This window comes from Salvelinus fontinalis, chromosome 10, assembly GCF_029448725.1.
Source record: "Salvelinus fontinalis isolate EN_2023a chromosome 10, ASM2944872v1, whole genome shotgun sequence".
Lineage (NCBI taxonomy): Eukaryota > Metazoa > Chordata > Actinopteri > Salmoniformes > Salmonidae > Salvelinus > Salvelinus fontinalis.
This window is the reverse complement of record NC_074674.1, coordinates 19036198-19049733: the sequence shown is the minus strand read 5'-3', so window position 1 is coordinate 19049733 and position 13536 is coordinate 19036198. Positions and strand designations below refer to the sequence as shown.

The 13536-nt window shown below is 40.4% G+C and overlaps 1 protein-coding gene across 4 annotated transcripts in view; it reads right to left on the bottom strand.

Annotated features, from left to right (window-relative positions):
* LOC129863746 (scavenger receptor class B member 1-like) overlaps positions 1-1963 on the bottom strand; it is a 30560-nt gene extending 28597 nt beyond the window's left edge. For all 4 annotated transcript variants that reach the window (XM_055935981.1, XM_055935982.1, XM_055935983.1 and 1 more), the window contains exon 1: positions 1524-1963. In XM_055935981.1, coding sequence (XP_055791956.1) covers positions 1524-1637 — 114 coding nt within the window. In that variant the 5' untranslated portion in view covers positions 1638-1963. The remainder of the gene's footprint in view (positions 1-1523) is intronic.
* Positions 1964-13536: the final 11573 nt, after the last annotated feature.

Genomic DNA, 13536 nt, shown 5'->3' with positions numbered 1-13536 from the left:
AAGCTCACAGATCGGTCCCGCCGAGTGCTGTAAGGTGTAAAAATCATCTGTCCACGGTTGCAACACTCACTACCGATTTACAAACTGCCTCGAAGCAGCCTCAACACAAGAACTGTTAGTTGGGAGCAGTGCAGTGTTAGTTGGCCGTGCAGCCGCACACAATCCTAAGATTACCATGAGCAATGCCAAGCGTCAGCTGCAGTGGTGTAAAGACACCGCCATTGGACTCCGGAGAAGTGGAAACGCGTTCTCTGAAGTGATGAATCACACTTCACCATCTGGCAGTCCAATGGACGAGTCTGGGTTTGGCAGATGCCAGGAGAACGATGCCACTGCCAACTGTAAAGTTTAGTGAAGGAGGAATAATGGGCGGGGTTATTTTCAGGGGTCAGGGTAGGCCACTTAGTTCCAGTAAGGGAACTCTTAACGCTACAGCACACAATTACATTCTTACGATTCTGTGCACAAAGCGAGGTCCATACAGAAATTGTTTGTTGAGATCGGTGTGGAAGAACTTGACTGGCCTGAACAGAGCCCTGCCCTCAACCCCATCAATTATCCTTTGGAATAAATTGGAACGCAGACTGTGAGCCAGGCCTAATCGGCCAACATCAGTGCCCGACCTCACTAAAGCTCGTGGCTGAATGGAAGCAAGTCCTCGCAGCAATGTTCCAACATCTAGTGGAAAGCCTTCCCAGAAGAGCAGAGGCTGTTATAGCAGCAAGGGGAGACCAACTTCATATTAATGCCCATGATATTAGAATGAGATGTTTGAGGAGCAGGCGTCCACATACTTTTGCTCGTGTAATTTCCAGAAATGAAATCTAAGTATTAAATCGCTCAGAGAACTTGGGGGTGTCAAAAATCACAGCCAGTTGGGGTACCCTGATATAGGTCTACAGTCATCGACACCAACCGAAGTCTTGCAGGGGTTTACTCTACACAGTGGTGTAAAAAGTAGCCAATTGTCATTCTTGAATAAAATTAAAGATAAGCGAGTTACTTAAGTAAATATAAAACCAAATAATTTTACCTAAGTCTCAAAGTTGAAAAGAATAACTCAAATAGACTTGAAAATAAATTTCAAATTCCTTATATTTAGCAAAACAAGGAACGATTTGATTTTTTTTGTTTTTGTAAGTCACATCCACAGAAGTATCGACCGCAAACAGCGGAGTACGTTCTGGCTTGTTAAGAACGAGCTAATGTTCCAAACAAATGTATGGCATCAATCTCAGACTGTAACCACATGGTAGGTATTAAGCATAGTTAAGCCCTACAGTAAAATGCCTCGTTTGTTTGCGCTTTCCCAACAATGCAGTAATCAATATCAATATAAAACAAATTAAAAAGTAGAAAATAAAAAAGAAATACCAGTAATAAATCAGGTTCATTCTTCGCAAGACGTTAGTCGTGACTGACCAGGATAAAACGATGCCTTTTCCATTAGACGTTGGCCTACAACAGAAGTATAAAACTATAGGAAAAAGCTACATTATATAGCTTTAATCTCAATCACTTACCTTCACAATTTGGTCGTCAATGATGATTGGTCCAACGAATAGAATAACTAACCCAAACACTGCAGTGAGCGTACCTGCGACAAAAAGTCCGATTGCTAATTTAGATTTATTCATTGTTATGAACACAGTTTAACTGTTCACCAATAAAACTGTAGGCCTACTGAAATGTATAGATAAAAACAACGAATGTACGCTATCTGCAATGTCAAATTCACTGGCTTTTGTTCGGAGCGCCGCCTTGTTCGTTGCAGATCTAGACAAGGCAAGAAGATTACGGACTGTCAACCAACTCACAACAACACCTCAAGTGTTGAAGGACCTTGCCACTCTCGAGAATATGATCTTAAAGTCCAAAACCAGGTACATGAATAAGGCTTGTCTTGAAATCCAGTGTAAGCGATCATGAGCGGAACAGCAGTGTTTATATTGTACAAGCCACGCCTTCCTACACGCTGAGGCTGGTGGGGACAGTAGTTTATTTGCGTTAACAGAGACGCATTTCATTTATAAGTAATAACGTTTCGTGCAAAATCTAAGAAAGTGTGATATACACATTAGCGTTTCCTCACATTTTAAGAACTGATCATCCACTAACATTTAAAAACTAAACACATTTTATAAATGAGGCCCCAGGTGGGAAAAGGAAGATGGAGCACAACATATTGATCAGTCACCTTTTGTGTTGCAGTTGTGAATTATGAGGCAGACAGACAAACAACAGACAGAAAATAATAATGCCATGTGTAAATTGTGGTGAAACCCTCCTGGACCGAAAGAGCCCCGCGGAAGACAGCAAATCTGTACACTCAAGGCTGACTTACTGACATACACATGACAGTTTCAGATGAGTTTTTGAATCCCCCAGCCCTTCAAAGGAATAGTAAAAGGGAAGCCTTTAGTTTAGACAGAAAACAACACGTATTCGTTAACCATTTATGTATTAGAAGATTGCAGTACATTAGGCTTGGCATTAAGCTCTGCTACTCCAGGGCAACTCACTGCCAGAGCATACATCATGTAAGACAATAATAATTACAGGCAGTGAACAAGATATGCTATACCAATCCCCCTGACCGAAAACAAAAGCCGAGCCCAAATAGGTGGAGGCTGGGGTGCGTGGTGGGAAAGCAGAAAACAGACATGCGCCACGTGGCGTACAGCGCATGTCAAATCAGAATTTGAATACCTTTTTATTCGTTACATACGCAGTGTACAGCAGGTATAAAAGCTGCAGTGAAATGCTTATGTGGTAGCTCCCTCAACAATGCAGTACATCAATCAATCTCAATAAATGGTCAAATAGTCTACACGGTTTAGTAGATGTTGTAGTGGGTGCAGCAAAATGCTAACGTTACTAGCTCTTAACACCGCAGTAAAATGTCAAACAGTACACAATCATTTTTAATTTTAAATACATCAAGAAATGACACAGTGTATCCAATGAACAACCACATAGCACTGTAACAATTATCCAAATGCAATTAACACAATATATACTAAGAGTGATATGTACAGCAGTAGATATATTAGAATCTCGTCTATACATGAGTCAAGAATCTTGTACTGTGACAAATCTTGTACTGCGACAAACTCATATCCTCTTGGTCACAGGCAACCGGTAATGTCCTGCTACAGTGCAGCTACACCACCAGATTTGTGAGTGTGAAAGAAATATGGCCACAGACTTATTGGCGAGAATGCATTTCTGCATGTCACACAAGCCGCACAGAACCAAGAAAATAATTGTCCAGTTATCACCACGAAAGTATCATTAGCTTAAAACGAGCAGTGCTAAAGGACACTTGATGAAGAGCAAAGGTGAAAGTAGATCAAATTTATTCCGGGTACAGGACCTTGCACATGCTCCAAAACATTTTGTGGGCCTAATCCTAGATTTACATATTAATATGAATTCAATAGGATCTCTATGGGTATAGTCATAAAGATATTGTATGTCATTTCACTTGTAAAGTGTATTACCTTTAATTGTGGCATAAACACAACCAGTCATGATGTTTTTTATCTGACTGTCAAACAAACACTTTCAATGGCTCCTTCACTAGGCTACCCAAGCGGATTCATCCACTTGCAACATGTTTCCAGCCTCCAAACAGTGGTGATTGGAAGGAGACTGTTACACAAAACACCAAAAAGTGTAATGACAGTTTGATGGTTACGCTGAGGAAGGTAGAGCACCTATTTTGGAAGGTTTGCAAACTTGGTAAAAGAGTGTCAGTAATGAGCTGCAGTGTGAAGAGGTTATTGTGTATTTTCCTGTAACTTAACGGCAGCTTGTTGCGAATTTGTCATTTCTTAACAGGAAACTACAATAACTTACTTGCGAAATGTTGCCTGTAACAAACTTGCTGCCACGAGCAATCTTGCCATAACCTACAGTGCCTTCACTAACTTCTGTTGACAACATGCACATCGCTTGCTGATTGGCAGCACACTCTAACAGTGATAGCCTATCAGAAGATTGCAGGCACAGTTTAGTATAGGTGTGGCTTTCAGCTAGCGCTTTTCGGTCTCCCAGAAGAGGGAATGTCATCCCAGTTAATGTGGTCTGTTCACAAACAATTAAGTTGTGCGCTAGCAGGAGGAAGCGAGTTTGATAAGTACGCACCCCGTTCTTGTACAAAGGACCGAAGACAGCTTTATAATAAAGTGATTTTTTTTTTGAACCTGTTTGAAAAAAAAATATGTTTTACCTTGTTAAAGAATTTTGTACACATTTAAAACAGCTGTTATAGAATTAGATGTTTTTTTTAGAAAAATTACCTTTAAAGTACTTTTATTCATGGTTGTTTTTATTGTTTTTAACAACATGTACTTTTTTAACAAATTTAAATCTAATAGTTGAATGCTGTTTTATGTTGTTTTTATGTGTATAAAATGACGTGTGTATAAAATATATATGAGCTGTTTTAAAGGAAATGAAACAAAACTTTTCCAAAATAAAAAATAGCAGGAGGGAGCGAGTTTGGTCAGGGCCTACCCCGTTCCTGTACAAAGGACTGACGACAGCTTTATAATAAAGTTACTTTTAACATGTTTTCATGTCTTAAAAACGTTTAACCCTTGTTAAATCATTTGTACACATTTTAAATGCCTTACACAGATTGGATGTTTTACAAGAAAAAGTACTTTTATTCATGGTTGTTTTTGTTGTTTTTAACATGTACTTTTTAACAAATTTAAATGTAGTATTCAAATGCTGTTTTTTATGCTTTTATGCCATTTTTATGTGTGTAAAATGATCTACAAAAATATAATCGAGCTGTTTAAAAAAAAAAAATCAACAATAAAACTTTTTCAAAAGAAAATGTTATATCAGGAATAGCGTGTTGACTAGCCGTAGGCAGTGACTTTGATAGCCATGGGATGGTATGGACGAAAGGATGCCTCAGAAGGCATATTTTCTACTGTTCAAGCCACTCTGTCTTTTGGGTTGTTGTCCTGTTGCATCACCTAACTTCTGTTGAGCATCAATTGGTGGACAGATAGCCTTACATTCTTCTGCAAAATGTCTTGATAAACCTGGGAAATTTTCTCGTCGATGATAGCAAGCACAGCCCCAACCATGATGCTCTTTCCACCATACTTTATAGTTGGGATGAGGTTTTGATGTTGGTGTGTTGAGCCTTTTTTTCTCCACACTTATTGTTGTGTGTTCCTTCCAAACAACACAACTTTAGTTTAATCTGTCCACGGAATATTTTGCCAGTAGCGCTGTGGAACATCCAGGTGCTCTTTTGCGAACTTCAGATGTGCAGCAATGGTTTTTTTGGACAGCAGTTGCTTCTTCCATGGTCTCCTCCCATGAACACCATTCTTGTTTAGTGTTTTACTTATTGTAGACTCGGCAACAGGGATGTCAGCAACTTCCAGAGATGTCTGTAAGTCTTTAGCTGACACTCTAGGATTCTTCTTAACCTCATTGAGCATTCTGTGCTGTGCTCTTGGAGTCATCCTTGCAGGACGGCCACTCCTAGGGAGAGTAACAACAGTGCGGAAATTTCTCCATTTATAGGCAATTTGTCTTACCGTGGACTGACTTTTAGAGATACTTCTGTAACCCTTTCCAGCTTTATGCAAGGCAACAATTCTTGTGGACTCCAATCAAGTTGTAGAAACATCTCAATGGATGATCAAAACCCGGATGCACCTGAGCTCAATTTCGAGTCTCATAGCTAAGGGTCTGAATACTTATATACATAAGGTAATATGTGTAGATTGCCGAGTATTAAAAAAAAAAAAAGGCTGTAACTTAACAAAGTGGAAAAAGTCAAGGGGTCTGAATACTTTCCGAAGGCACTATGCATGGTTGCGTAGACGAGAGTTTGGAATGCCATGAACTAAGAGGTTGTGAGTTCAAATCACAAGTAAGTACAGGTTGAGTAATAATCACTGTATAAATAAACATAAGCAATGTGTTCAAAGTGTGTCAAATATGTAAGTTGAAAACACTGGATGTTAACAGCACTGTGTGCGTGTATCATAACAAAGCAAAAACATTTTTGCAGGGCCTGTGAAATCTCATGTGAAAGTGTGTGAAAGGTTATGTGATCAGGTGAAAATCCACACGTGAAACTTCATGTGAAATATCGTCCCTTGTGAAGTGTTCCAAAATCCTGTGATTTTCCACGCGAAATCATGTGTTTTTTCCGTAAGGGAAAGGTTGCTGACCCTTGGTGTAACACCTGGTGTATTACCGGCAACTTCAGGAGCTTAAAAAGTAATGCTGAGAATAAAATTAGATACAATTTAAACCACCCATTCGTAGACGTACGGAGGGTTTTGAGTTGGTATCTTTAATGGATAATTTGATAAAAATGAGGTTTTAAGCACTATTTAACAGCAGAATCTGCGAAGGACAGCAGGAGTAGGAGGAGAACGGTCATGTCGGGAACACCCTTGTCTTCTGGGTATGTTGATCTGTGGCTTCCTCTAGAGTCATTTGTATGTCTTAATTATTTCATCAAACAGTGTGATAAAAGCATCAGACAAGATCAGTGTATATTGTTGATTTTATTAAAGCAAGAATATATATATCGGAAAATGTAATTTTCGACCAAATGATTAATACATTTACGGACTGTTTACGGACATATTCAATCTCTCCCTATCCCAATCTGCTGTCCCCATATGCTTCAAGATGGCCACCATTGTTCCTGTACCCAAGAAAGCAAAGGTAACTGAACTAAATGACTATCACCCCGTAGCACTCACTTCTGTTATCATGAAGTGCTTTGAGAGACTAGTCAAGGATCATATCACCTCCACCTTACCTTTCACCCTAGACCCACTTCAATTTGCTTACCGCCCCAATCCATAGACGATGCAATCGTCATCACACTACACACGGCCTTATCCCATCTAGACAAGAGGAATGCATATGTAAGAATGCTGTTCATTGACTATAGCTCAGCATTCATTATCATAGTACCGTCCAAGCTCATCATTAAGCTCGAGGCCCTGGGACTGAACCCCACCCTGTGCAACTGGGTCCTGGACTTCCTGACGGGCCACCCGCAGGTGGTAAGGGCAGGTAACAACGCCTACACTTCGCTGATCCTCAACACTGGGGCCCCACATGGGTGCGTGCTCAGTCCCCTCCTGTACTCCCTGTTCACCCATGACTGCGTGGCACGCCTCCAACTCAATCATCAAGTTTGCAGATGACACAACAGTAGTAGGCTTGATTACCAACAATGATGAGACAATGATGAGGGCTCTGGGGGTGTGGTGCCAGGAAAATAACCTCTCACTCAAAGTCAACAAAACAAAGGAGATGATCGTGGACTTCAGAAAACAGCAGAGGGAGCAACCCCCTATCCACATCGATGGGACCACAGTGGAGAAAGCTTCAAGTTCCTCGGCGTACACACCACTGACAAACTGAAATGGTCCACTCACACAGACAGTGTGGTGAAGAAGGCGCAATAGCACCAGCTTCAACAGAGGGTAGTGAGTACGGCCCTGGGGCCAACCTTCCTGCCATCCAGGACCTCTATACCAGGCAGTGTCAGAGGAAGACCCTAAAATTTGACATAGACTGTTTTCTCTGCTATCGCACGGCAAGCGGTACCGGAGCGCCAAGTCTAGGTCCAAAAGTATTTTCAACAGTTTCTACCCCCAAGCCATAAGACTCCTGAACAGCTAATCAAATGGCTACCAGGACTTTTTGCATTCCCCCCCTTTTACGCTGCTGCTATTCTCTGTTTATTATCTATGCTAAGTCACTTTAACTCTATATATTACCTCGACTAACCGGTGCCCCCGCACATTGACTTTGTACCGGTACCCCCTGTATACAGCCTCGCTATTGTTATTTTACTGCTGCTCTTTAAATATTTGTTACTTTAATTTCAATTTTTTTACTTAACATGTATTTTTAAGGGCTTGTAAGTAAGCATTTCATTTTTTTAGACTGTAAACTCTCCTTCCAGAATCACATTAAGTATCTCCAATCCAAAATTAAATCTAGAATCGGCTTCCTATTTCACAACAAGCCTCCTTCACGCATTTGTCACCAAAGCCCCATATACTACCCACCACTGCAACCTGTATGCTCTCATTGGCTGGCCCTCACTACATATTTGTCGCCAAACCCACTGGCTCCAAGTCATCTCAGCTCACTGGTCACCATAGCAACACCGACCTTTAGCACGCACTCCAGCAGGTACAGTTGAAGTCGGAAGTTTACATACACCTTAGCCAAATACATTTAAACTCAGTTTTTCACAATTCCTGACATTTAATTCAAGAAAAAATTCCCTGTCTTAGGTCAGTTAGCATCACCACTTTGTTTAAAAAATTTGAAATGTAAGAATAATAGTAGAGAGAATGATTTATTTCAGCTTTTATTTCTTTCATCACATTCCCAGTGGGTCAGAAGTTTACATACATTCAATTAGTAATTGGTAGAATTACCTTTAAATTGTCTTTGGGTCAAACGTTTCTGCTAGCCTTCCACAAACTTTCCACAATAAGTTGGTTGAATTTTGGCCCATTCCTCCTGACAGAGCTGGTGTAACCGAGTCAGGTTTGTAGGCCTTCTTGCTCGCACACGCTTTTTCCGTTCTGGTCACAAAATTTCTATAGAATTGAGGTCAGGGCTTTGTGATGGCCACTCCAATACCTTGACTTGTTGTCCCTTTTGCCACAACTTTGGAAGTATGCTTGGGGTCATTGTCCATTTGGAAGACCCATTTTCTATCAAGCTTTAACTTCCTGATTGATGTCTTGAGATGTTGCTTCAATATATCCACATCACTTTCCTCCCTCATGATGCCACCTATTTAATGAAGTGCACCAGTCCCTCCTGCAGCAAAGCACCCCAACAACATGATGCTGCCACCCCCGTGCTTTACGGTTGGGATGGGGTTCTTCAGCTTGGAAGCCTCCCATTTTTTCCTCCAAACATAACGATGGTCATTATGGCAAACAGTTCTATGTTTGTTTCATCAGACCAGAGGACATTTCTCCAAAAAGTACGATCTTTGTCCCCATGTGCAGTTGCAAACCGTAGTCTGGCTTTTTTATGGTGATTTTGGACCAGTGGCTTCTTCCTTGCTGAGCGACCTTTAAGGTTACGTCGATTATAGAACTTGTTTTACTGTGGCTATAGATACTTTTGTACCTGTTTCCTCCAGCATCTTCACAAGGTCCTTCGCTGTTGTTCTGGGATTGATTTGCACTTTCCGCACCAAAGTACGTTCATCTCTAGGAGACAGAATGCGTCTCCTTCCTGAGCGGTATGACAGCTGCGTGGTCCCATGGTATTTATACTTGTGTTCTATTGTTTGAATAGATGAATGTGGTACCTTCAGGCATTTGGATATTGCTCCCAAGAATGAGGTCTGAGGTCTGAGGTCTGAGGTTTTCTGAGGTCTTGGCTGGTTTCTTTTGATTTTACCATGATGTCAAGCAAAGAAGCACTGAGTTTGAAGTTAGGCCTTGAAATACTTCCACAGGTACACCTCTGACTCAAATTATGTCGATTAGCTTATCAGAAGCTTCTAAAGCCATGACATTATTTTCTGGAATTTCCAAGCTGTTTAAAGACACAGTCAACTTAGTGTATATAATCTTCTGACCCACTGGAATTGTGATACAATGAATTATAAGTGAAATAATCTGTCTGTAAACAATTGTTGGAAAAAGTACTTTTGTCATGCACAAAGTAGATGTCCTAACCGACTTGCTAGAACTATAGTTTGTTAACAATACATTTGTGGAGATGTTGAAAAACGGGTTTTAATGACTACAACCTAAGTGTATGTAAACTTCTGATTTCAACTGTATATTTCACTGGTCATCCCCAAAGCAAACACTTCCTTTGGCCGCCTTTCCTTCCAGTTCTCTGCTGCCAATGACTGGAACGAATTGCAAAAATCACTGAAGCGGAGTCTTATATCTCCCTCTCTAACTTAAAGCATCAGCTTTTCAGAGCAGTTTACCGATCACTGTACCTGTACACAGCCAAATAGCAGAACCAAATACCTCATCCCCATATTGTTACTTATCCTCTTGTTATTTTGCACCCAGTATCTCTACTTGCACATCATCATCTGCACATCTATCACTCCAGTGTTAATGATAAAATTGTAATTTTTTCGCCTCTAGGTCCTATTTATTGCCTTACCTCTCTACTCTTCTCTACATTTGCACACACTGTACATAGATATTTCTATTGTGTTTTTGACTGTATGTCTGTTTGTGTAACTCTGTTGTTGTTTTTGTCGCACTGCTTTACTTTATCTTAGAATTGCTATGCTTTATCTTGGCCAGGTCGCAGTTGTAAGTGAGAACTTGTTCTCAACTGGCCTACCTGGTTAAATAAGGTGAAATAAAAATATAAAAATAAATAAGCTTTCACCAAATTGACAGGAGGTTCATGATTTTGATTTCCCGGGGTGGATTATCTGGGTCTTCCTTTCCTGTGGCGGTCCCCTTTAAATAATATTCTTAAAACATTCTCCGAATGTTGGATTCGGAGAATGTTCCGAATGGATTTTTTTCTTAACGTTCTCAGAACCATTTGAGTAGAACTATGAGGAAACCTGTAGGAAATGTTGTGCTGAAGTACTGAAATTCCCACAAAAGAACGTTGTTTCTTAACATTCTATGAACTTTCTGAGAACATTCCCAATGTTAAACCAGTTGGAGAACGGTCCTAGAACATTACCAAAAATGTTAATGAAATGTAACCATGTTTGAACTTTTAGGAAACGTTCAGTTAATGTACTGAAATACCAAGAAAGTAATGTTTTTTTGTTGTTGTGAAGTTCCTTAATAAATCTGCTGAGAATGTTCCATAGCCAAGCAACTATCCTGGTTTTATGCAAATTAACCGTAGGTCAAATACGCTCTCACCAAGCTTAAAGGAACATATGGTTCTCACAATGTTGTGTGCTAGCTGGGTGGTAAAAAGCTTGAACAGCAATTGTGGCCAAATATATTTGAGTTGTGTTCATTACACCACATACTTTACACTTTGGGAAGATATGTCACGCCCTGGCCTTAGAGAGCCTTTTTATGTCTCTATTTGGTTTGGTCAGGGTGTGATTTGGGTGGGCATTCTATGTTCTTTATTTCTATGTTTTGTGTTTCTATGTTTTGGCAGGGTATGGTTCTCAATCAGTGACAGCTGTCTATCGCTGTCTCTGATTGGGAATCATACTTAGGCAGCCTGTTTTGCCACCTTAGGTTGTGGGATGTTGTTTTTTTGTTAGCTCTGCGTAGCCTACGGAACGTGACGTTCGCTGGTCTTTTGTTGTTTTGAGTTCGGATTAAATAAAGAATCATGAACACGTACCACGCTGCACCTTGGTCTCATCCTTCCGACGAGCGTTACAAGACACTGCAGTTCGCTAAAGCATCTGGGCCTCAAATGGTGTTTTAATGGTAGTCTGGTGAGAGAACAGGCTGCAGGATCAGTCAGTCTTACTATTGGTCTTAGAGGGCATACCCCCTCCAGTTGTGTGTCTTCTCACCCAAAAACACCTAATCCTGGAGCTGACTTGATGGGCTGCAACACACAGACCTGATGCCACTATTAGCTCTACACGACAGACAGGCATGTCTGTTCTACACACTGTGTTTCTATCTGGACATTGTGTATGTTCTGTCTGTTTTTCTGTCTTTTATTTTGATAAAAAAATATATATATTGAGAAGTATAGAAACTGATTGAAGCCGGTGATAAATACTGTTATCATGTGATCAGACATAAAAGCCTGGTGTTACAAGCGCCTTGCTCTACCAACTGAGCTTCAAAGGACCTGTCTGGTGGAGTGATCAAGAGTTGTTCTGTCACATGTCCTCCCGCCCAATCGCTGACGGAAGCATAACACTGTTTTTGACACAGGCACACACTCTGAATCACACGGCCTCTGATATGGTGACAGTCACATTACCAAGCACGTGGTTTTTCCCACAAGTACTTCCTTTTCTTTGTCTACAGTAACATTTTATCAGGTAAAAACTGCACTGATTTCTATCAGGTTTATTCCCAGTGGATACTTTTATTAGTGGTAGAATATGAAGTCAAGAGGACGTCCGTCTGCCCTCTTATTGATCAGTCAGACTCAAACTGAATTCTGATTATAACTTGGTTAGATCTACAAAAAAACATTCCTTTCCTTAACATAGCTAAATTCTGTTTTCGAATAGTTTTCTCTCAAGTTATGCATTGTTTTTATAAGAGTCTCAGAGTAGAATTGCTGATCTTGCGTTTAAGATTATAATAAACGAACGGGGGACCTGATCCTAGATCACCCCTCCAACACAACTGCCCACAGTGGTGTTGGAATGAAGAGAATGGCCAATCAAATCACAATAGAGCGATGCACACAATTACTCAACAGCTTCATTGGTTTGTGTTGGGAGAGGTGGACTCAATTCATTACAAATACTCAAAAGTCATGCAACAGTTCATTTTCCATACTTAATAGGTCACATGCAGGTGATGAGTGTTACAATAGCAAAATAGTTTTAAAAATCCATGTGGTGTTTGGGGAAACTCATAAGGCGAGTAGTAATGTTAGTTACTAGCCAGTAGTAATGTTAGTTACTAGCCAGTAGTAATGTTAGTTACTAGCCAGTAGTAATGTTAGTTAGTAGTAATGTTAGTCTGGAATTCAATCAAACACATACAACTACAGTGGAACTGGCAATATATCCACTGTCAACTCCCTCCACTGGGACACGCTGCCGTGCAAATCAAATGCAGTTGAGAAGATTCCAGAAAACGTGCACTGCTTTTTGATTGCATAGTATTTATCCTTTGGTGGTATTTATATTATATGATCAGATTAGTGATTTTATTTTGTGTTGCAATGACATCCTGGTATTTCAATTACAGTACACTAAAGTATATACAGTACCAGTCAAACATTTTAACACACCTACTCATTCAGCGTTTTTTCTTTATTTGTACTATTTTCTACAGTGTAGAATACTAGTGAAGACATCAAAACTATGAAATAACACATATGGAATCATGTAGTAACCAAAAAAGTGTTAAACAAAATCAAAATATATTTTATATTTGAGATTCTTTAAAGTAGCCACCCTTTGCCTTGATGACAACTTTGCACACTCTTGACGGTATCTCAACCAGCCTCACCTGGAATGCTTTTCCAACAGTCTCGAAGGAGTTCCCACATATGCTGAGCACTTGTTGGCTGCTTTTCATTCACTCTGCTGTCCAACTCATCCCAAACCATCTCAATTGGGTTGAGGTTGGGGGATTGTGCAGGCCAGGTCATCTGATGCAGCACTCCATCACTCTCCTTCTTGGTCAAATAGCCCTTACGCAGCCTGGTGGTGTGTTGGGTCATTGTTCTTTTGAAAAACAAATGATAGTCTCACTAAGAGCAAACCAGAGGGGATGGCGTATCGCTGCATAATGCTGTGTTAGCAATGCTGGTCAAGTGTGTCTTGAATTCTAAATAAATCACAGACAGTGTCACCAGTAAAGCACCCCCACACCATCACACCTCCTC